The following is a 24,723-nucleotide window of genomic DNA, read 5'->3' as shown; positions in this document are numbered from 1 at the left end:
GGATGAAAGCGCAGCAGAAAAACAGAAAAGAAATCAGTGTTAAAAGAAGACAAGAAAATAAAGAGAAAGACAACACAAAATAAAAATGAGAAACAAAAGCCCCGCCGGATTCCATTATCCATCATGAACATCGTATCAGCATAAACGCCGTTTTTTACCTCGGAAATTCCCATTATCATCTGACGCTACTCATAGCTCATCCCTGATGGTTGAATATGCATCCTTGACCTTCTCCGTCGCGCTTTGTATCGCTTCATCAACGACAGAGGACGCCGCGCTGGCAGCAGAAGACACAGAGCTGGCAGCCTGTTCGACATATCCCGTCTGTGTTCCATAGACGACCTCAGATAAAGAGCTCTTCGCACTCTCGACCGCCTCAGAGATCCTGCTCTGCGCACTCTCGACAACTCCTTGTTGCGGGCCGTAGATGGCAGCCGAGATCCTTGCCTGAGCCTGCTCGTAACTCTCCCCGATCGCCGATCCCGCAGCGTCAATGCCTTCAACGACGGCTTCAGTCGCAGCAGCAAGATTATCGCCCAAGACTGAAGTGGCAGTATCGACGCTCTCAGCAAAGGCGCTGGTAGCAGATTCGAAAGTTCCTTTCGAAGTTCCGTAGACTGCCTCGGAAATCGCTCGTTGTGCTGATTCAGCGGCTTCCTGCATCCTTAGAGTGGCCGACTCGAAAGCACCAGTTTGGCGGCCGTAGATGGCTTCTGATATTTGTGATGCTGCACTTTCATAGGCCTCTCCGATGACGCTGGTTACGCTTTCTGCGGTGTCTTGAGTGGTGCCGTAGACTTGTTCACTTGCTATAGAAATGGCAGCTTGAACTTGTTCATTTGCTGCGGAAATAATACTTTCTAACGCGGGGGGTGGGGTCATCATGCTCCCGACTGCACTGGTTGCGGATTCAAAGTTATCCGACATCATGCTGGAAGCAGATTCGTAGGCTTCGCCAGCGGCAGACGTAGCTCGGGAGAGAATGGGAGCATCAGTTCCGTACATAAGGGATGAGAATCTACTCATTACACTCTCGGTGTACGCTGGTTCTTTCCCCGAAACGAGTTCAGACACAAAGGCTTTGACTGACTCCAAGCGCTCTTCGGCCGAATCAGTGACGACCGAAGCATACTCTCCGGCGACTGATGCAACTGATTCAGTGAAAGGTTGCGGGGTACCGTATACCACTGAAGAAGCGGCACTGGCTACGCTCTCGGCACTTTGGGAGAGTCGGGATGAAATGATTTCAAATGTTGGAGTGGGGGGAGCTGTGTAATTCATGTCAGTCACAATGAATCACCCTATACAAAATGGCATAAACATACGTAGAACCGCCGTAGAAGCAACGCTATACCAACTGTCATATGTAATTTGAGCCTCGTTCAAAGCTTGATGGTACTTTTCTTTGGCAACACTTAAAATGCTCTCAGAGGCCGGCTGTGGTGTTCCATAAATTGCAGTGCTTGCAGCACTAAGAGCAGAATCATAGCTTGCTCGCGCCTCGCTAGCTACACTGTCATAGCGGCTGTGAACTTTTGATGCTTCCTTGAGTAAACTTGAGTACTGAGCTTCGGCAGCTGTTAAAGCCTCGTTATAAGCTTCCTTCGCAGCAGACGCAGCAGAATCCTTGTGTGGCAAATCCTCAGGATAAACCATTGTAGCGACTTTACGCATTGCCTTACGATACTCATCTTTGGCAACTGTTTGTGATCTTTCATAGGCTGCCTGTGCCTGGGATGCAAACAGCTCTATCATGGGCGTTGGAGTTCCGTAGATGACACTGCTGGCAGCTGCAACAGCTGCAGAGTACTTGTCCGTCGCAATGCTAACGATCGATTCGCCTGCTGGTTGTGGAGTTCCATAGAGTGCGCTTGAGGCAGCACTAAGAGCAGAGTCGTACTTTTCGCTAGCAATAGACGAATATTTCTCTCCAACAGCTTGAGTTGTGGTTGCGCCTACTAAAGCTTCGGAAACTGCGCGGGAGGCATCGACGAGCTTATCATTGACAGCATCGATGATGTCATTTACTTTTTCGCCGAGGGTTTCTTCTTCTTCGGGGTCGTACTCATATTCAACTCTGGAAGCACCGACATAGCCGGCATAAACACCACCGGGAACGTGCGCTTTTACGACACTGGCCAATGGGGTGGATTCTTCCTTTCCAGGGAGCGCATTTCCAATAGCGGTGGGTGCTTTTTCAAAAGCATTCGGTTGAGTGCCGTAGATCTGAAGACTCGTTAGAAATGCTCCAATCGTAATCCACGCCGATACCCGTACCTTTGCGGAGACTGCACTTGCAGCACTTTCCATTTTCTCGCTAGCAGCGCCAGCAACACGCTCAGTAGCGGGCTTTTCCGTACCACCAACAGCAGCCGAGACTTTATCAGCAGCTTTCTCCAAAGCCCCCTTCTCCTTCGCCTCTGGAATAACTGCCCCCTTCACCTCTTCCACTTTCTTCAGTACCTGCTGCCCCGTCTTTTCTACAAGAACCGGCAAAGTTGAATCAGAGAAGTCATCAGACGAGTCAGCCAGCTCAATTTTCCTCTTGCTAACTCTCTTCAATCTCTTCAGCTCTTCAGCAGCATCTTTTGCAATATCAGTCGCCATTCCTTCCCATTCCCCCTCGACCCATCTTGTAACTTCAATGAGTTTTTGGTTTTTTTGGGCAGTGGCTACGATTTCCCGCTTGAGGCCTTCAAAATCATCCTTCAATGCATGGTATCGCCTCCAATCTTTGTACGAAACGTGGTCCATCCATGCCCACTTCATCCCGAGTTCTTGCATGGACAGATCCCGAACCGAGTCAAAGGCCTCGAGATGGTTATCGGCAGCAGCTGCAACATCATCATAAATTGATGCAAGATACTTTTGGGATTCAAGCCGTTGCTCTTGAGCTTTATCACGAATCTTGAGGCCGGCTTCTTTAGTTGTAGTGAGGAGGCTATCCAAAGCAGCTTGTTTCTCCTCCGCGTTGCTATCCGGGGTCAACCCAGATACGATTTTAAGAGTCACCTTCTTAATCTTGTTGAATTCCTTCTCCACCAGCTTCTGGAGAGCGTCAATTTCTTTCCCTGCATACGAGGCCTTCTTTCCTTTGCCCTTGGCCGAGATTTCATCAATCCGCGCATTAAGATCGTTCGATGCCTTTGCAGCCGAATCCTTGAACTTCTGTGTGTATCGGGCAAGGTCTTCCTCAACCAACTTATGGACTTCCTCAGGAGACAGATTTTTACTGTGATCTGCAGATGCTTGTTCTGCTTGTTCTGCTTGAGATGCACTCGATGCTGCAGATGACCTGGCCGATGCGGCCTTTGCAGATGCGCACAAGATCATTGAGTCCAGGGATGAAGACGCCTCGGCGGCTTTGGCTACATCAAGATTTGTCAAAGAAGAGAAGGGAGAACCGGGCGCGGACACTGCAGGTGTTCTGCAACAAGATTTTTCAAGTTAGCCTTGAAATTCTGAACAACACATACACAGCAAGGATCACATAGTTGGTGTAGTAGGGAAAGGAGTTTTTCTTTTCTTTTTAAACCCTCCAAAATCATATATTTCCAGACTCGAACTTTTTTTGTGGGTGGCCGATAGACCCACAGTGCCAAAAATGGTTACATAAATTCGTCTCTCATATTTTCGTGATACTCACTCCGATCATTTCCAGCTAACATGGTATCATGGTATCCCCCACCCAAAGAAAAAAAAAAAAAAAAAGAAAAAACGCTTTTGACCCCCCAAACCTCTAAAACAAAACGAGGAAATAAGATAAAAATCCAATTAAGGACTTACCCGTTACCAGTACCGCCAAGGCGCTCTCCAATTCTTCCGACCTGTGGACGAACAACGTCGCTCCAAATACCAATCCCCCAATAAACAGCCTTCTCCCCATTTTCCCTGACTAGAGGAGCCACTATGGTGAGAACCACATATTTTGTTTTCTCGTAGGCCAATGCCACGTGTGGAAGCGCTTTCTCATACGCAGGAGCAACAGTATTCCTGTAAGCACCCTCCAATTTCGTCCGAGAACTCTCGATGAAAGGCTGGGCAATACCGTAGAACTTGATGGCCTTGGCAACTTGAGCAGAGAGATATTCGTCGTAATAAAACTTTGACTTCGCGGAGACTTTGCCAACGCGAGGCTTCACCACACTGTCGTACTTGTTGGCGACAAAGTTGCGGGTAGAAGCGACGTGTGGAGCAGCATATTGTTTGTAAGAATCCGTGACTTTATCGTAGGTTGGAACAAGGTATTTCTCGTTGGTTTTCTTGACCCACGGAGAATATTCAGTGACGTAAGGCTCAAGGTATTGGTTATAATAGGGTTCGAGATGTGGCCGTAATGTCGTTGAAACAGTGTGAGAGGTATGACAGATTGTTGGCGAATCGTTTGTTGGTACATCAGGACAGACAAAAAGGACAGTATATAGGAGATACCAAGCAACGATTCTAACAGTTTAACGATAAGCTTCATGTTATCCATGCGGACAGCCAACAGCGAGGGAGATCACTGTGAGGTGCTTACCTAGCAAAGACATTCAGTATGGTAGAACTGCCAGAGCCCGTTCGCAAAGGGGGGGATGAGGGAGCTCGGGCGCTCCGCTTAGTGTCTGCTACACCCATGTTTTTCTAGGATCTTTCACTTTATGAGATGTGTAAAGGTCCGTTTTGTCGCTGTTCGTGGGTCGGAGGAGGGAAACCACGAGAAGTGATAAGATTGAGAGGGAAAAAGAAAGTGGGAAGAAGAAGACGGGAAGAAGGGCTTCAAGTAGGAGAGGAACCAAGATTTTCAAGAAAATGCAAAAGATGGCAGATTAATGCCAGAGAGGATAGGTATGATGAAACCCGTTCTCGGAAGGTGCAGCGTGCATGAACAGGACTCTACTCTATTCGAGCTTCCTGTAACAGTCGTAACCGGTGAAAGGCAGGGGTTATGGGGCCGAGAGTGAAGCAAAGTTGTGGAAGGGGAAGCAAGCGGAGCAGTCCATTGAAACGAGTGCATGAGCTGACTTTATCTTATTCTATTCAACTTTCTAACTAGAGATCAACAGTCACCGTTCATAATACCTGGGCTGTTACAGGTTTATAAGTCTACAATCATGCTTGAGTTGAGACTGTTTGGGTAGGAGAAAAACCTATCACATGAAAGATCACATAGAAACTGGCTGGTTATAAGCGAGTAGATGCGTTTATTGACCAAGGAACATCATGAGATGACGATTTAAGGGAGCAGCAGGTTATGTTTATCTTTCCATACACTGCTTTTTCTTTCTCCCAGGAATCAACCATTGTTGATACGGTGATGTAATATTGTGGCGATACCATTAGTTGGACGTGCACTAGACGCTTTTTGGCCCTGATGTTATTGGTGCATGCATGCCTTGATTTACGCAGCTGGTGAATTATACAGTCTGTAGGGTATGTGGCGCAAAGAAGACGCCCAGCAACAAGGTTCGTGCAAGTGAGACATGAGCTGGTCAGAATCCCAACGACCAGCGTTGTGAGAGTGCCCACCGCGTGTCTGCATCCTTCCCTTACCCTCCACGCATAACATTTTTCTTTTCTTTTAGAGCTCCCGTTCCTGGTGCACACTCCACACAACCCCCTCCAACTCCCCCACGGTTCCCCGTAAAGATCTGGCCAGCTCGCGTCTTCCCCGGAAACCCTATCACCACCGGCTAAGTGGCAGCCGTAGTATCGCCCGCCTGAAAGCCTGCTGTCTCTCTTTGCCTCCCCGCTGATTTACTTAACTATACTGGCTACTCATTGACTTCGTGAACTTCGACATCTCCACCATCTCCTACTCAGTCACGAACCGTCACCATGGATCCGGTGCCGGATCCGCAGGTCGACGTCATGAATGACCCCGCCTACAACACGAATCCCCCCAACGATGGAACACAAGAAGGCGTCGGAGAACCAGACCATTGCCGTATATGTCGTTCGGAAGGAACCTCAGATGAACCATTATTTCACCCCTGCAAATGTAGTGGTTCTATCAAATTCGTTCATCAAGAATGGTATGTTAAGCTGTTGCCTTGCTCATTAAAGATAATCCCTTTTTTTTTTTTTTTAAAATATTCTTTTTCCCACCTTCTAACCTTGGGTCTTGCGAAAAGCTTGATGGAATGGCTTCAACATTCCCAAAAGAAACATTGCGAGCTATGCAAAACGCCTTTCCAGTTTACAAAGCTATACGACCCTGAAATGCCCTCCACAATTCCCACGCCACTATTTCTAAAGCGGCTATTCAGACACCTTGTTCAAAACGTCATACTCTGGGCTAGAGGTGCTTTGGTAGGCTTCGTTTGGCTGGGATGGCTACCGTGGTGTGTGCGGTGGATGTGGAGAGGTTGGTTTTGGATTGGCGATGGCGGTTGGCAAGGATTCTACACGAGAAACGCTGCTCGGGAGTCTAGTAGTTTGACTGGCCCATTATCAACAAAAACATCATCTATCGGGAATGGGACCAGTCCCGCTATTGGTCAAGGGATTATTCAATTTCTCTCGTCCCCTGGCCTGATAGCCGGCAAGATGAGCCCAGTAAATGGCGGCGCAGTTAATGATAGTGTCTTAGGCAATACCACAGCCTCGAGGATATATCCAAATGGCCTTTTCTTTGACTCGAATCCATTTTCGAACCTTACTCGGTACCAGGCGGTTAACAACGTCATTATTGATACCCTCGAAGGCCAATTACTCACGGCACTTATTGTTGTTTCTTTCATACTCATATTTCTAATTCGCGAGTGGGTAGTTCAGCAACAACCGGCTTTGGCCGGAGGCGCGGCTGCAGCAATGCTACCTCAAATGGAAGTTAGAGAAGAAAACCAACAGCCAGCAGCTGAGGAAGAGGAGGAAGATGATGACGACGATGACGACGATGACGATGACCAGGACTTACCGCCCTTTGGGACAGCTCAAGAGGAGGCAGAAGAAGAAGGGCGGTACCATTACCATGAAGCAGAAGACTACGACGACGAAGAGCTTGCAAGACCTAGGCCCAGAGCCATCGCACGCGTTCGAAGACGACGTTTCCCACCTGCGCCTGTCGAGAATGGAGACGCTGGCTTCGAGAGCACAGAGAGGCCAGGTCAAGGACATGTTCTTGGTAGTGGTAGCAGAGATACTTCCCTGGATAACACTCGTGAAACCTCTTCTGAAAGCCCCTCGAATCATCCTACAAGACCACACGTTAATCGTGAAGTCATTGCGCGGGCTGCGGAGGTGAGAAGGGAAATGGAAGAAAAATTGAGTTTTTTAGAAAACGCAGCGAATCGATACGATTTTGGTCAACCTACATCCAACGACCGGTCATTCGAATTTAGGGCTTCCCCCGGAAATGATCACATACCGGAAAGTGGCAGCTCGAGCGGAAGTGGAATATCAGAAAGAGATGGGGTCAAACTTCCAAGCACAGTATCAAAGTACAATGAAGATTATCCCAGAACCCTAGATGGGAGAGATATGCAGGTGGCGGGCAGTCACAGAAACAACTTCTGGAAGCCTCACAGGAGGGAATCTATTGGTAGTGATGCTGATGTTAACCTCGGCCTCCAGTCAAATAATCATGATAGCCCAACAAAGCAAGAGGGCTATAGCGACAGACCTTTTGCATCATATTTAGGCTCTGGGGCCACGGGGGGCTCTTCTTCCCACCATGCCCCTGATGGCTCAATTGATCGATGGGATATGCGCCAATCTACACTCGAACAAAGAATGCGGTCAAACTATGATAATGAAGAGCAGGAAGCGGAGGAGAAGCCCAGAGATAAAGGGAAAGGGAAAGAAATCGACTTGTCCGATGATATGGAAGACGCTGGTTTCGGTTCTGATGATTCCTCGACAGGATACCTGGCCGCATCGGATGAAGATGAAGATATTGAAACTGAAGAAAATAAGTCCATAGAGCAATCTATATCGGAATTTCTTAGTGGCGAAATTTCCGTGTCGGCTGCTGAAGTCGAAAATAGCGACTCCTCTACACAACCTTCTACCCCCACCACCAGCGATTCACAAGCGGCACTGGCGGACCAACAGCCCGAAGCAGCATTGAACTTTAACATTGGCGATGCGCAGCTTCCAAGGAGACGACAACTCGCAAATGCGGGGCATGGTCATGATCCAGCTAGGATGCAAGAGCTTATAAGGCAGTTTGAAGCCGGGCGCGTACAGCAACCGGCTGCCCAAGCTGATCCCGCAGTGGCAAGAGGAAGGGGAGCTGGTTTGTGGGATTGGATAGTTGGTGATCAACAAAATCGAGCTCTTGATAATCTTCCTGGTAATGCGCAAGATCTGGACGATATGAACTCAGATGACGATGAAGACGAAGATGAAGACGATAGGGATATAGACGATATACCCCTTCGTGATGCCCCAGTTATTCCACAGGATGTACAGCAAGCCATTGCCGATGAAGATGCAGCTGATGATTTTGATGGTATTATGGAATTGATTGGGATGCGAGGACCAATGGCTGGGCTCGTACAGAATGCAGCAATTAGCAGTGTATTAATTACAGCTACTGTGGCGCTCGGCGTGGCTTTCCCCTATGTTACAGGGAAAATCTGCATGATTATCTTGGTAAGATGGCATAAAGATGAATCATTGTTACCGGACGCTACTAACTTCACGGTTTAGGCCCATCCTATAATGTTCTTATTCATTATCCCAGTCACCGTCGTCTCGTTTTCTGCAGAATTCGTCGTGGATTCTGCTACATGCCTCCTTTTCTCGTTTCTTCTGATGTTGGACCAAGTTGGACGATTCGTCATGAGGTTCGTAGGGTATGTCATACCAGCAATGTCAGAAATGTCTAAAAGTACAGCAATCACAAGGCATTTCAGAGACTGGGCCATGGACGGTAAGAACAGGGTTATACACAAGCTTGCTATACTCGAATCGAATTATTCTACAATCAGAAAATTCCCATCATCTGGAGTTCCACCACTCTCTTGGGTAACGAGGCAGAGCTGGTCAAAAGTTTCTGTGGGTCTGGCATGGGGCGCAGAAAAAATGGGCCTGAGTCAATCCAACGAAACATACAGTGTGCCCTATCTGCAAGACTTAGAAGTGCGGGCCGTTAATATTTCATCACCGGCTGCTTTCATCAATTCCAAGTTTGAGAAGGTCATTAATCTTATTCAGCGTAATGCCACGGCGTTACTCCACCCCAAAGTATCCGTATTCAACCATAGTGAACCTTACCCTCTATATGAATGGTCTGTATGGGATCGAGTCGCAGCAGTGCTACTAGGGTACGCCTTTTTCACCATGCTTGGAGCGATTTATCTGCAGAATGCAAGAAAAAGGAACGGAGGGCCTAGGGGCGTAGAGAAACTTGCCGTTGAACTTTTACAGCAGGCAGGTGGGGTCATGAAGGTCGTTCTTATCATCGGAATTGAGATGTTTGTGTTCCCGCTATACTGCGGGCTATTACTTGGTAAGTATCAAACAAATCTATTTGTGACGAAGGGCATTCAACGAATCCTAACAATTGGCAGATGTGGCACTTTTACCATTGTTTGAAGATGCAACCATTTTATCCAGGATACAGTTTTTTGTGGATTTTCCGTTGACTAGCATTTTTGTGCACTGGTTCGTAGGAACTTGTTACATGTTTCATTTCGCCTTGTTTGTTTCGATGTGCAGAAAGATCATGAGAACAGGTGTTCTTTGTGAGTACTATGTCCCCTATACGTCGTATGATACAAAAAAAAAAAAAAAAAAACTAATTGAATTATTTAGACTTTATTCGGGATCCCGATGACCCGAGCTTTCATCCAGTGAAAGATGTGCTTGATCGACCAGTTATGATGCAACTGCGGAAAATAGGGTTTAGCGCTCTTATATATGGCGTCCTAGTCCTTGTTTGTCTTGGAGGAGTGGTTTGGAGTCTCTGGCTTGCCACAAATGCGGTCCTTCCCATTCACTGGTCTTCAAACGAGCCTGTATTGGAATTTCCGGTCGACCTCTTGTTTTACAACTTTTTCATGCCCATTGCAGTCAAGTTCTTCAAGCCCTCGGATGGACTACAGAATATGTATGACTGGTGGTTTAAGAAATGCGCTAGAATGCTCAGGTTGACTAGCTTCATGTTTGGGGAGAGAAAGCCGGATGAGGAAGGGCACCAAGTAAGGCGCACCTGGTCTGCCGTTTTTTTGAGGAAGTGTGGTGATGTCGATGATCCGGTCAAGTCAGAAGCTATGTTGAAGGCGGCCCAAGAAAGTGGAGTCGAGGCGTATTTCCAGAGAGATGGGGGGTTTGTTCGAGCACCAGCTTCAGACTCTGTTAGGAGGCCCAAAGGATCTACAGTGTTTATTCCGGTATCAGAGGACAATATCCGTCTTGATCAAAAACACGATCCGGTCGACGGGCCAACTGGACCAAACTCACGGGAACTTCAACTTGTGTATATTCCGCCTTGGTTCAGGACTCGAATTGGGCTTGTTGTTCTGGGTATCTGGGTGTTTGCTGCAGTAACGGGAATTGCAGTGACAATTGGGCCCTTGTTGCTTGGAAGGTTTTTCTTGAAATATCTTGTGCCTAACCATGTCAAGCTGAATGACATCTACGCTTTCAGTGTAGGTGTGTACATCCTAGGCGGTATGGTCTATGCTGGAACCAAATGGAAACTTGCCCGCAAATGGATTCGCCGCGGAGTTCGGGGCGCTAAAGATAGCGAGTATTTCCGTAAGGCAACAATATCATGGGCCATCCGTGCAGCAAAGATCTCATATGTTCTCACTGCCTTCGCTATCGTCCTCCCCACATTATTTGCTCTTATGATTGAGTTTTATGTCATCATTCCAATCCACACATATTTTTCGAGTGGGGAGCAGCATGTTATACACTTCATCCAAGATTGGACTCTAGGTGTTCTCTATGTTAAGATGATGGGCAGAATGCTATTACTAGATGCGGAAAGTCCTTGGGCTAGAGCACTCAGAGGTGTTGTGGCGAGGGGCTATCTGGACCCCGATGTGAAATTGGCCACAAAGTGTTTTATTGCCCCGGCTGGTGGGTTCATGCTGGCGGCGTTGTTATTGCCGTTGGTCCTGGGCTTTGTAGCTGTCAACACTATCTGTAAGATCTCTCTCTCTCTCTCTCTCTCTACCTCCAGTGCAATGGAACTAATATATAATAAAGTACAAAACGCCTCTTCAACAACCATCAGTCAAATATATAGATACAGCTATCCTGTTGTATTCGCAATTTTCTTAATTATTGCCGGGGGTTACGCTCTTAAGTTACTCGTAGATTCGTGGAAACAGAGTATTAGAGATGAGGTGTACTTGACGGGTGAACGGTTACACAACCACGGAGAGGCCGGAACGGCAACACCGCCGGCAATAACAGGCGTTTCTCCAATAGCTGGTCCTGCAATGGCTGGGGATATTGATCTACCCTTTGCCGAGATTGCTGGCATTAACGCTAGATTAGCGGAGGAGCTGGCAGCACGTAATTTACGCGGTTTGTAATTTCTTTTCTTATTATCTTCTTCCGAATTCAATTGGTATGTTGGCTTTTATCTCGAGATTGAGTGGTTGATTGGTTTGGTCGAGCGCAACTGCCTTGTTATATGTATATTTTATCTCTGCTCTTTTTTCTTATTAACTGTCTGGCGCATTCTTGTTGAGAACTACTATTTGTATTACTTAGGGATTGGGGCGTGTTGTGACTGTACTTTTCCGTACGAGAAAGAGGATTTCCTTATTAGAATCTGTTTCCAAATAATATTATTCTAGGTCTTTTGTGGCTGTATCTTATTATTTTTCGAGGCAAGATGAAGCCATCATGATACGACAGACTGGTTTCCTCATTTACCTCTCTTGACAGATATTTGAGTTAGACTCTTCTTGTGTCTGTTAGCATAATCATGTAAAGATATTTCTAGTTTAAGGGCAAGGATAGATAAATTATAGGACAAGCTTTTAAATGTGCGCAGACTAAAAAAGAAGTCAGATTTACGTGAATACTCATAGGCCATCACTCGCGCGCGTTGACTAGCCTGTGATGATACTGCGCTCAATTGAGTGACCGCTTGAAAAAAAAAAAACGTTTATCATACCCACGAGCTTGTGCAGTAAGAACCGAATTTCTCAGGGAATACCTCCAAAGTGATTAAAACGGTTATTATCTAGCTCTGCCAGATCTAGACGATGGCTTGCACATATTTATATTACAACTAAAGCTATCTCCTGATCAAACAAATATAATACAAAGACATTTCTGTGCTACGTGTCTCGCAGAGTTCTTCTCCCCGAGGCTCCGAAAAGTACATACATGTATGTACCAGGTACGTACACATTTACCTTTGAAGGCAACGGTACTTAGTAGCAAGTAGAATTGGAATATATTATGACTAAATTGGAGGTACAGTTACTCACGGAGCGAAGTCTAATACGGGGTTTTGTCGAACAGGGGATTTGAACTAATACAGATCAGTAGAAACCGGCCGATTTCGTAGCTTAGCTGTTTTTAGATATATGAATAATCCCTGTTTATTAAATGTAAGTGTTCGTCTTCACCCCATGGAAAACCACTTGCTATCGCATCTATTGCTAACCTAGAGTGCTCACAACAGTTTGAAGTGACGTAACTTGTTACTTTCTCCAAATTCCAGGACCCAGTTCAAGGGGAATGTACTACGGATACGCTATCCTAGCTATCTGGGGGGAACGCTCGAGCCAAGCCCCTCCAAGAGAAGGCTGTAAACTCGTGGCTGCGGCGGCGGCGGTGGTAGTAGTAGTTGTTGGTGCGACCATCATGATCTATATATCAGAATCGGAGATTCATCAGAGATTTGAGATGTAACTTCCCCAAAGACGCGTAATTACGGCAATAACAAGGAGCCAAAGATTGTCACTGGGACTTGGGAGATTTCCTTAATTGGGGATGTGAGATCCGTTGTTTTGCGGGAATGCATATGGCGGGTTGCAATTACAAGGATGCCGGCATATTCTCACATATATGGTTTCATTACTCTAAACCAGCCTGGTAGGGCAGGTAGCCGTTCCAACGTCACGCTGCACTCTTGGAGGAAAACACCAACGAAAAACACCAGCGGCCAAAAACCCGACAGATGAGCCCAACGGGTGATACCATGATCTGCGCCGTACGAGCACATTTCACAGCAGAATAATTTATGGGCGTTTCATGAGAACTATATATACGCGAGTGTCACTTTGATCTGGAATTGCGAAATGTTGATAGTCATGTCACTTTCTTTGCTGGCTAGCTTAGTAATAGTTACCAATACCGAGGCTAGAGGTAACAAAGTATTTAGCCTGAACTTTTTGAGCTTGAGCCCTTGAAGTGGGGGAAGCTGACAATGGAGTGAATATTAGAAACCTGACGATCAGGAGCACCACGTGGGGGCACGTCCGTGATGAGGTATGGAGCAAGGGGAGTTGGGAACCGTCGCAACTTAAGCCATTGGCCTCAAATTGGTTAGAACAGAGATATGCAGTGGGGTCCAGTTAAGCCGTGTCTGTGGAGTGCATGTCTCGCAGATGCCCATTGCTCCTGGTGACGATCGCGGGGACTAGAGAAAAGAGTAAGGGTTCTCTATAAATGCGGAGGCATTCGGTAACTAGAAGGAGAATCTCATAATTGAGGGTGGTTGTACGTTATGCAATAATTTCCCCGAGTGATAATGCGTGATCACATCGGCATGCTGCACGATAGTGGCGCGTGGGTGAGATGAGGGTGTAGCACCTACACTCTTGATCAACATATTAAAACCGATTTCTAGCTTCAGGCGCTAGGGGGAGGGCTATTGGATAAATTGATCCTCATGAAGTTTGTACGTGATGATCTGAAGCTAACGGCTACATTCAGAGTCTAGATCCCAAAATCGCGTCAGGGTAATTGGATGTAGGTACCGTAGGTACATGTAATCTGTAACAAGGACATGCCTTACGACAACATGGTCTTATTTTCCTGGGCTGGTTTATGTAACCCGGCTACTCAATGTCGCACAATATGCTCTTGTACCTATCAGAACCGTCTTCTATGTGCGCAATTTTCACCCTTCGACATCATTATAATAATCATCTTCATTATCATCAGCGCACTATTATTGGAATTGTCATCACTGTATACGTATACTTGTCTTACCATGGGTGCTCTCTTGAGAGACAATGCTGAAGTGTTCGAATTTGCGAAGCTCTTGCGGTTGGCCCGCTGAATCGTAGCAATTACTCTATTTATACCAAGAGATCAAGGGTCCTGACTCATAACACTCATTACACATGATTCATCCCGGAGCCGAATCTCTTGTTTCTTCACACCCCGTAATTTTTCGGTGGGTAAACATTGGGAAAGGGGCTAGGAACTGGTGAGCCGTTCTGGAACGACGCCTCAAAGAATGTGGCCATTCTGGATACCAAGCACTGGATTCAGCATGAATCCGGCCCGGGAAACATTAACCATTATAATTTTGAGACTTAGATTGTGATGATGTTCGAGCTCGAGCTCACGCCTACATGCCAAGAATTTGGTCACAACGCCTGCAAGTACTACGTTCCACGCATATTGAATTATTGCTACTGGTTGTGTTAATCAAATATTGCAATTTTGTGCTTTCAGAGCCTTCTAAATCTTGTGCCGGGCGTAAAACATCGCAAACAGCCAATACATCATGATAAGTCGACCAATCAATTCGACACATTGCTATCAGCGCTATTCCTTAATTCGTAGCTATAGCTATAGGGCACGAACATATGGGCCCATATGCCCCCACTCTGCCACAACCATGACCGGATAAGAATATAAAATATGCGAAGATATAGTGAAGAGCTTCATGATAAAGGTAAGGTAAAATATCCAAGGTATTCATCTGGAATGTGATGGTTGATATTTACCTAATATTTAACAGTTGTGAAGATTCGATTTATTCACGGCAATTCACGCTTCCGAGCGAGACTCCGTCATATTAATGATACGAGATACATGTAGCTATACAGAGGCGGCAGGTAATATATACGATACATATCAGTGTTAGTGCTGATATTCGGAAATAGTGTGAATTTCGAAGCTCACTCTAGATCTCTCTTCGTCTAGGCCTTGGCACAGACCTCCACACCGCTTTATCATGATTTATTATATAAATCTATGTAGCACATCGAGCATTATTTTGGCACCTAATAGTGGCTAACTGAATGTCCATTATATTGAGCCGAATCTCGAGACGAACCATGAGCGCAAGCCTATGGCTTCTCTACTTTAATTACGCTTTCGGCCATATATCATAAGGGGACACGTGGATATGCAAACTTTTATCGTGGAGAGGCCAATCTGGACTATAATAATAAGGAAATATGATATGGTTCTGTAGTAGTCAACTGGCTCGGGGGTGATATGCACTATAATAGCCATCAACAGACCAGTAAAGAATGTGTGAAATATTGATAACTGAAAGACCTGCATCAATTCTGTTGTTTAATCCTACCAACTAGAGTAGACTAACCGTCGGCTATATCCCGACAATATGAACGAAATGATAGGCGTTTATCATCAGATTTCCGCCTTGAATGAATGTCACTCTGGCTGCGCGATCCGATATAGAATGCCAACTATCGCCTTCTCATATGTTAGGCAACTTCATATGTTAGGTAACTAGGATCTTTACACTCTACGTACTTCCTCTCCATTTCACGGATCAGTCGGCACCCACAGTATCCGCAACTCCGGCGTCATTTTCCGCTAGTCAGTTAACAATTATTTAGGATACTTGATAGTCTTCATGTTGTTTAGAAGATTATGATGGCGACCTCCTGGTCCATTTTGATACTTACTTAGCTGACGTTTGACAGGTCTCCAAGGCCGTATTATCGGGACCTTTCCAAAACAGTGGGGTTTTGCCAGGATCTTGGGTAGATATGGACACATTAAGAAAGTCCTTGCCAGAGAGGTGGGGGGTCCGAAACTAGCTCTTTCGGAAACGAGGGCTAAGCCACTATCTAATCCTTGATTCTGGTGTTGCACTGATTCTATATTGGTGCACTTAATTGGACTCCAGTCTCAAACAATTCTTAAAGTACTACATACATATATGATGCACTCATATTGGTGGCACCAAATAGTAAGCTAAAAAGATGATATGCGTGCTCCCGCGTGCACATCTCTAAGTCTACCTCAGTTTTTTGATACTATCCTCGGCATCCACATCCTAACAGTCAGAAGTACAATCGGCGGATATCATGGCTTGGTCGGAATTGGTTTCCGCAAGCGACTGAGGGGCTTAGGCCTAGAGTTTGGCCAATGTGAGACGGCCCGCTGATGTACATACATACATCCTCGTTTCGGAATTTTTCTTCACCCGCAAAGAAGCTGGTAGGTAATTGCTTCAAGTTTTCTGGCCCAAAGTCAGTAGGCAATGTGTTGCATGGACATTCCTTTCTGTGATAGAGGTTTAGATGCTTCATAATGATTTCTGGAGTATCAAATCAATCATTATAAAGGAAGGGATAAAACCCGATTCAAGTAATATGTCACCCCTGCCGATCTGATATTCGCTACCAGTCGAAACCTAACGATCTTAACTTCAGAGAAAAGATTTAACTACGAAGTTTGGATGTTGAAACAATAATTCGCTAAAAGGGGATGCATGAAGATCTTTTGGGACCTTCCCGGTATTCTGTATCACCAGATAGACGACAAACTGGAGAAAACTCCGAATAATTGCTTTTATCTATAATTTGCAAAAGGAATTATATGACGCTCAGACATTCTACCCCGGCGCCTTCTACCCAGTCTCCCGGACATCTGCAGCTAAATAACTAGTACATGCGCCATGCAAGCAATGCGGCACTTTGTGGATCAACTTTTGAAATGTTGGACCGGACGGTGTCACAATAAGCAAGTGATTCAGTAGCTTTTACATCCGCTACATATCAAGGATATTCCTAGAGTAGACTCGGAAACTAGTAACCAACATTTGGCTTTTGGCAAAGGACCATGGAAGAGTTTTTACTAAAGTTGGAAAATTAGCCTCACTTGCAGAACGGATTACCCCGCCCTATGGAAAACAGCCAGAAACAACCGCAAAGTTATTGGAATTTTTGAGTGAGAATCTTATGCAAAGTATGTTTTTGGACTGGGATCTTTGAGGAGAGGAGAGGGGGAGGCAAGGATAATTCCGGGTCAAGTATAAAAAGAAATGAGAGAGCAGCTATTGCTTTTGCAATAATGAGATACCTACAGTACGCTTTCGCTCCACATTAGTATCACTTGGGCAGCTATATGTAGCTAGTTACCAATGCTCAGCTGCTTTCAAGGGTCCTTTCTCCAATTTCCAAGGATTTAAGGTGGACGTAGCTCAAGCCTTGTTCTCGAATTAATTGCAACGCATCAAGCTGATAGGCGTCAGTGCATTAGCATTTCTTTACAAACCTGTATCGTGCTTTAAGTGAAAAAGTTGGTTTGTGCCTATTTCCAACTAGGAGGTAGTGTTTAATTTCCGAAACCGTTACCAGTCAATAATCATCATCTCTGTTAATTTATCCCTCGTGCTCCCCTTGCTGCATAACGCTTCATCCAAAGAAGTAAAGTGGTTGGAGATTGCAAGGTACTAACAATCGGTTTTTGTAGAAGTGGAAATATATTAAAGGCGTCATATGCACCGGTATTCTTCGCTTAAAACTAAGGTTTTAGCACCTTATGTATGCCACCTTATCCGGCAGAGAATATGATCTGCGTATTTGTTAAACATATGGCTTACCCAGTTGGAGTAAATCATGCCTAGCCTACAGCGCATGTGAACCTGGAATCATCCCAAGGCTTCCACGCGGTTTTTCCGGTTGTCTCGGGATTCATATTCTTCTCCGCTACTGATGTGGTTGGGTGGTAGCAAACGATCTAACACCACTAGTATGTGCAAGTAGAAAAGGCCCCCCCCCAACTATCATGGCTGTTACCTCTTAGGGTATTCTTATCATATCAACCAAAAGAGAACCCTGGTCAATGCACAAAAGAACACATGACTTTGGCTTTACGTCTCCTGCTGCTATAGATTGGTCAATTTCATATAATTTATTATTGATCAAGGGTTACCGATTAAGTGACCCATCCAATGAACGAAATGAGGAATCGACCTCACTAGGTGGTGGGATAAATGATTGGAGATGTTCTCGATTTGGCACGCCTTTTTTAGTGATATGAATTTTCCATAGTGCATCCAATGTAACCTATCGTATGTCTTCCGTATCATACTTACGGGATGACCTTGCATATTGTGGCAGCTAGATTTGAATGAGCTGAAGCTGAACCCCAATCGTCGACGTATCGGAGGCTCCCTGGTATCAAATCAGACCAGATTACATCGCAGCTCAAGGGTTGGCCGAAAAAACCTTTTCTTCAGACTGATTATTGGTGGTTTCCACTTGTCCGTCTGGACGGAGAGAAATACGAATCCCCGGACGTGATGGACAAAAAAAGCGGTATCTTTGAGACTGACTAGTACTTTTCGGAATACATCATGTATGTAGTATGTACATAGGCCTACATTCTTTGGGGATGTATTTGATCGTGATATCCGGCCCTAATACCCTTCCACCAAATAATTCGCCGCTCCTCTTTATTTATTTACCACAGATTGATTGTTGTGGATATTATTCCAACTAATCCCTGATCTGCAGCAACAGCGACGTTAGCAGCTGATCAAATTGTGAAGGAAGAATACGAGACGAGGCTCGATGAGAACTTAATTTTGATCAATGCGTGAATGCCGTTTGCAGGATCGAAAACTGACACATCCTCGATGCCGCCGTTAGGGTATGTTAGCTAGCGCAAAAAAAGTTCACTGAGGATAAGAAAAAAGTCTGGGAGTAAGCAAGAAAGCAAGAAAGAAAGCAATACATGCAGTACTGAATGTACTAGAACCTGGCGGTCGCCCGCATAGCATCGCATATTAGAGCATGTCGAACACACGGACGTTGCGGGCCAAGGCGAGCTGGTGGGGGATGTGTGAGACTTGAGTGCGAGTGAAACATTGATAGCTTACATACATCCTAGTTTCCCCGGCCGCATCAGCAGCTAGTCGCGTGGGAAAACGTTGTATACGAACGTAGAGGTTCAAGACATCAAGCAGCGTAAAACAGAGAAAAGAAAGGTTGCGGGTGGTGACCCAGCTGGTGGGGTGTGCCGTTACGTCGTCGTGCGTTACCCTATGTAATTAAACATTTTTTTTCTTCTTTGATTATATTGTATCTTTTTTTTGATATTTTATTTTGGCTCAAGCCGTTTTATGGGAGCCCCTCCCTCATCAGCGGAATCAAGATGCTATCATCAAGTTTTCTTCTGATTGTGGGACCTTGTGGGACCTTGCATATGCAGCGGGCAATTGGGCCCGGTTGTCGGGTTCCCAGCTCTACGGCGCGGGAATGGCGTTTCCAAACACGAGGGAGGAATGTTTGCTGCTGGTTGTTGGAGGTTCACAACGTACGTACTAAAGATTCTTGTCCAGTCCATTTGTTTGCCTGTATGTCGATGATATGATGATCATGATGTTGCCGGCCTTGTAGCTCCAATTGTAGATGAAGTCGGGGTGGGGGAGATTTTGATTATGGAGGGGCTGGTGATTTGAGGATTCATCGAATCATTCTAGGCGTCTTATGACTCCAACAAGCCACCTACATATCGATTCTGCTTTTGGTTTACCCGTCGTCTCTCTCATCTCTCTTTCTCACATCCTTGTCCCTTATGCCTCTATTTACATAGGAATATAAAACCGATGTTTTTTCATACTTAAATAGCTGGATCCGTGGAGCGATGATAAGCTTCTTCTCAGGGTACATCGGAAGCTATCTCTCTCCGGAAGCTCCTCGCACTACCACCCGACACATATTTCCCCTCATCGTTAGCTTGGGCACTACAGCTGGAGCGTGTCATTCAAATTCCCAGTGTTTCTAGAGCGGTCTTACGTTTCTATCCTCGTCTTTTTATCATTGTGATCACTGAACCTATATCTTAAACCATTTACCAGGTCTTAGCAACCCGAAGATATACGGGACAGTCTACATCTAGGAATCAGGAGAGAGGTATCGAAGGTGTATTCGATGAAGTACTTAGTTGCTTATTGCTTACTGGCTGTAACAGGTTGCGTGCTCATACGGCCTGATTTGGGAATTTCTCCCACTTTCAGTTGATCATTGGAACGATACCTGCCAAACCTGGACTCCGCCAGTAAGCGCCTTTTAATCTACAATCCTGATACTATCTCCTCTTGGCGGTCCGAGAGCTGGGAGGGTTACGCCAGAAAGGTCTTACCATTTTCTATTTTTCTCACCCTCTTCTTTTCTTTTCGTCTTTGTTCCACCTATTTCCTATTTATTTATTTTTCTGCCCCTTGCCTTGTTGGCCATGGTGGTGAATCGGTGGTGTCGGACGTTGCAAGGTTTCCTGTCTCCGAACTCTTGCTTTTTTCTCGTGCATGCGTGATCCAGCGTTTTGAAGCGAACGCGGGGAAACGAGCTAGGCTATAGCTAGCGATATTAGGGCTCATATCAAGTCATTATCCATCCGAGAGAAGCGGAAAGGAAATGCCCATGGGACGCCCATGGACATATCGCCTCACAATTACCGGATAACAAGCGGGCCGTGCAAATGTGAGTCCCGCTACCGGAGCAATTGGATATCTTCGGTTGGTCTGTCAGACGTTGCCCGTCCAACAACCAACGTTGAATATTGATTTTAGTTCAAATCCCTGCTCACCATACCGAAAACGTGGTGTATATCACATTATTCCGGCTTCCATCTCGGTTCTGCAGTCGATTGACGAAAATTCCATGACCCAACCAAGCTGTCGGTACTACCATTTTAAATTCAGGGGTCCTGGCTCTTTTGTTTCCAAGGGTTTCTCCTAAATTGACATCCCATGGCGGGCCGGTATGCTTCTTGTCAGGTGCCCCCGCGTATGCCCTCCAAACGGGGTACCTTTTTTTTTTTTATATCAGCGCAGAGCAAGTTTTCGACGACGTCTATGCCTCAAACGACGACGACAAAGTCGGAAACACAGACCTCACAATAACCTGTTGCCGTTACTGCAAGAGATTGATTTCGATTACACGCAGGTTTAAAGTGTGCGTTTGACAGATTTAGAGGGTTGTGTTTCCAAAGAAAGACCCACAAGTAAGCGGAAAGGCACATTGCATTTCTGGGGACATTTTTCGCCCCAGTGCCAGTTCGATAGTTATGTTTCTTACTATCGTGGTGGTAGCATCTCCTCATGGTCTTGAAAACTGCTCTCCCTCACTTCTGCCAGAAGATATAATAATGACAGGAATGGCCCATGGATGTGCTGCTTCGGAGCTTCATTTTCACTGGAAGAGATAGCCCTGAGCCTTTAATTCCGAGAGATTTCTCAGTGATATCCTTTGTTATATTTATTTGTCCCCAAGGACCTTCCTTGCTCTGATCATTCCTGTACTTTGTCTTTTATCAATCTTTTTTTTTGTTCTTCAGCATCGGTTCTTTATTTCGTTCAAGCAATCCTCGAAACAGCGAGGAATGTTGCGCTGACGGTGGGAAATACTTTTTTGTAGGTGGAACGAGTTTTTTTCTGATGCGAAGAGGTCAAGTAGTGCGACGGACTAGAAGTCAAACCGGATCTCTTCGAGACCAACAGGCAAATCACAACCAACAACAGCGACCAGGACGTCGCCGCAGAGCAAGCCAGTCAACCGTACAACTAGCTGAGTCCACCGAGCAGGTTCACCCAGTAGAGGCATCAGCAATTCCATTACGTCGATCTGCGCGCCTTAACCCAGGATCAGCCCAGTCACTCGCAAACAGAGCAGTCGAGGCCGAAGCAAGCAGACTTCAAAGTCGGCGGCGAATCCGCCCTCGTGAAACTCGTAACACTCGTAACTCGACTCACACCCTAGATCACATCGACCCTCCTGCCCCCACAATCATCGACGAAGAAGAAATGGCAGGACGTTTCAATAACACCCACTCCCTCGACGGGTCTGGAAGAAGCTATTCTCTTCAAGTTGCCGTTCAACCACCAAGAGTTGCCCGGGCTGGTGCACCCCTGTATCCGCCTTTGGCGATACGGGTTCACATCTGTGATGCAGAAACTGGAGAGGAAATAAGTGGAGAAGATGAATTAAGCAATCTTTTCGCTCAGGCCACTCTTTATGGTGAGAACATCAATTCGCCACCATTAGCGCCACCCGACATGTTTCTTCTTTCCGGACGACTTTCAATGTCTTTGGACCTATTGAATGATGCTCCTGGAGAGTCCGATGAAGATGCCGCTCCCCTCAGTCGGCAGCAGGGTAGTTACGTCATTTTCCCTGATCTGGTTATAAACCGAACCGGACATTATCGCTTGGGTGTCAGCCTCTTCAAAGTTGGAGGGAGTAGACGTGGCAGATCCTCCGAAGACCCTCATGGAGGCGGGACATCCTTAGAGGAAGCAAAGAGCGATGTAATCATCGTGCAAGAAGACTCTGTACCCGTTGAAATAGGTAATCTTCAGATACCGTGCAGGTATAAGTTCTAGCCGCGCTAATAACTATGTCTAGATCCCGAAGAGCAACAATTTTTGGAGCATATCAGAGATCGTGGCATTATGGTCCCGTCGCCACCTTCGAGATAGGTACTGAGTTGCGGTCAAGGTTTGCAGTTGGTATAATTGGGATATCTTGGTGGTGTTTGAATTATCCGTGAGATGCGAGTCCTGATGACCCTTGTAATGGCGCAAGTTGTGTACTTATGGATTATAAGATGAAGGGTATCATGTCCTTTTTTTTTTGGTTTCCTGTCGACGGTTCTTGGTTTTTGCCTTAATTCATTTTCATATGTTTTTCATTTTTTTACCCAATTCTTTTTACTTCTCTTAGAATTGGTTCGCCGCGAGGGTGTCTGGAGTCGAAGAAAGGAGATTGTTGTTCCATCGAAGATTCTAGTCCGAGTTAGTAAAATTTAGAATAAACAATGGTTCATAAGAGTGGCAAATGCAAACCCTTGGGTATATTTCCCCTCGTCGTCTAGTTTGTTATCTTCAAATGTTTGTTGATTTAATTATTTTGTTTTGTCGTTTGTTGTTGAAGAAATCATCTCCGGGTTTTCCTTGGTTGAGGTCTGCACGGGAAGTGCAAGCCTTTATGCAGATGCATCTGGCGTGATTGATCGATCCTTTCGTTCCGTGTACGGGTATTTATATGTGTCTGGCCGTTATAGCAGTTCGTTTCTTAAGGCCCTAGGATGTTGGGGTATATGCAGGTCTCGCAGGTTGCAGCGGAACTTAGGGTCATTCTTCCCGAGAGATTCTATGCAGTCAGAAACGTTTCCCTCCAAACAAATCAAGCAAGCAGCTGGCTCCCCTTTCGCAAAAAACAAATAGATGGATCGAAGCACAAGGCTCGAATAATCAAGAGAAAACAGGAGAGGCGGAACCGAAAGGGATTATGTGCGTGGCACAGCACATTATACAATGTCAGCTGTCAGCTACGTATGAATATCTCATGCGAGGATGTGGGCGAGGTGATCCTGTATTGGTACAGACGGGACAAAATGACTCGTGAACAAACGAAAAAAACAAGACCCGGGGGAAGAGGAAAGACGGAGCGAGCGAGGCTATACATTCGGCAAACACCGCATGTCGTATTGACCGACGACTTTATCTATTAAAACGCAGGTTAATTTTCCACGGCTATATATATACGTGGAAGTAGCAATATGAAGAAAGTCAGGTGCAGCTACCGGAGAATTTATACACAAAAGACATACCAGACTGGGGCCCGTGCATAAGATCCGGTTTCTAGAAGGGAGGTAACGGAGGCGTCCGTAAATGACACCGGGGTCCCGCAGCGCTCAATGCTTAGGTGACCCCACTCAATTAGTATATCATGATGTAGTTTACTTAACTTGCCCTATAAGAACATGGTCAGGACGGCAAATGATATTCTTATGGGGCAGTCATCCTTATGGAAAACGCAGATCAAACCAATAAAAAGCCTGAGTCTGTATGCATATAAGGTGTGTATTCTCACGCAGAGAGGATATTTGTGTCTGCTCACCTGAGTCAATTAGATGCTCGAGCTCGTATAAAGATTCCAAATAACTGTAATAAAATAATTATTGAGGCAACCCTCAAGAGAGAAAGAAAAAGGCCCGAGAGTTGCTTTAGAACAGCCTCGAAAGACAAAACCACATTTCAAAAGGCCTAACCAACTAGTGATTCTAGATGTTCGTGCATCATCCAGAAACATTAACTTGATATAAACAGTTTCGCCTGGTGAACCAACAAGGATCGAGATTGGGTTCGCTCGTGATTGTTGATATTATAATTATCAATTGCATGCTCAGTGAAACGTGCCAAAACAAGCGTCCACCTGGGCACTGAAAAAGTGGGGGGTTAGGCGTGGGGAAGCGTTAAGGTTGTGCGGATCGTTGTCTCAGAAATATTGTTTGCTTCTTGTTTTCTAGAAATCTAGACGGGACGAGATATTCCAACTAACCCTGTTGCTGATCGCCAGCCACCTTCGGGTTATTCCGAGTCTGATGTTACACATTGAATTCATTGACAGTGATGTAAGTACTCTCTGCTCGTTTTATCTTGCCGATGGCGTGTAGAAAACATTTTTTGGGGGGGTATCTTCGAACAAGAGTTGATGGGAATGTCGAGTGTTGTTGAGTGATCCAGATCCAGAGCAGGAAGCCCTGGGGGGGGGCGATAGATACATGTATGTAAACGTTAACTGTTAGTGAACCCTTAAA

General features: G+C 45.7%; 5 protein-coding genes across 5 annotated transcripts; 2 read left to right on the top strand and 3 right to left on the bottom strand.

Annotated features, from left to right (window-relative positions):
* Positions 1 to 189: 189 nt before the first annotated feature.
* Positions 190 to 4,617, bottom strand: H6S33_007712 (uncharacterized protein; the record flags this gene model as incomplete). The annotated part of the gene is made up of 5 exons (XM_044839055.1): positions 190 to 453; positions 508 to 1,268; positions 1,326 to 3,427; positions 3,787 to 4,443; positions 4,520 to 4,617. The coding sequence occupies 5 exons, from the start codon at positions 4,615 to 4,617 to the stop codon at positions 190 to 192; spliced, it is 3,882 nt and encodes a 1,293-aa protein (XP_044688585.1).
* A 1,200-nt stretch (positions 4,618 to 5,817) lies between these two features.
* H6S33_007711 (uncharacterized protein) lies at positions 5,818 to 11,474 on the top strand (the record flags this gene model as incomplete). Its single annotated transcript, XM_044839054.1, has 6 exons — positions 5,818 to 6,014; positions 6,114 to 8,577; positions 8,635 to 9,436; positions 9,498 to 9,671; positions 9,742 to 11,079; positions 11,143 to 11,474. The coding sequence occupies 6 exons, from the start codon at positions 5,818 to 5,820 to the stop codon at positions 11,472 to 11,474; spliced, it is 5,307 nt and encodes a 1,768-aa protein (XP_044688584.1).
* A 2,549-nt stretch (positions 11,475 to 14,023) lies between these two features.
* Positions 14,024 to 14,375, bottom strand: H6S33_007710 (uncharacterized protein; the record flags this gene model as incomplete). Its single annotated transcript, XM_044839053.1, has 3 exons — positions 14,024 to 14,052; positions 14,116 to 14,200; positions 14,289 to 14,375. The coding sequence occupies 3 exons, from the start codon at positions 14,373 to 14,375 to the stop codon at positions 14,024 to 14,026; spliced, it is 201 nt and encodes a 66-aa protein (XP_044688583.1).
* A 7,184-nt stretch (positions 14,376 to 21,559) lies between these two features.
* Positions 21,560 to 22,600, top strand: H6S33_007709 (uncharacterized protein; the record flags this gene model as incomplete). The annotated part of the gene is made up of 2 exons (XM_044839052.1): positions 21,560 to 22,469; positions 22,527 to 22,600. The coding sequence occupies 2 exons, from the start codon at positions 21,560 to 21,562 to the stop codon at positions 22,598 to 22,600; spliced, it is 984 nt and encodes a 327-aa protein (XP_044688582.1).
* A 209-nt stretch (positions 22,601 to 22,809) lies between these two features.
* H6S33_007708 (uncharacterized protein) lies at positions 22,810 to 23,752 on the bottom strand (the record flags this gene model as incomplete). Its single annotated transcript, XM_044839051.1, has 5 exons — positions 22,810 to 22,906; positions 22,967 to 22,991; positions 23,249 to 23,273; positions 23,587 to 23,627; positions 23,707 to 23,752. The coding sequence occupies 5 exons, from the start codon at positions 23,750 to 23,752 to the stop codon at positions 22,810 to 22,812; spliced, it is 234 nt and encodes a 77-aa protein (XP_044688581.1).
* Positions 23,753 to 24,723: the final 971 nt, after the last annotated feature.

Source organism: Morchella sextelata, assembly GCF_020137385.1.
Source record: "Morchella sextelata strain SCLS chromosome Unknown scls_24, whole genome shotgun sequence".
NCBI classification, from domain to species: domain Eukaryota; kingdom Fungi; phylum Ascomycota; class Pezizomycetes; order Pezizales; family Morchellaceae; genus Morchella; species Morchella sextelata.
This window is presented reverse-complemented; position numbering and strand designations above follow the sequence as displayed.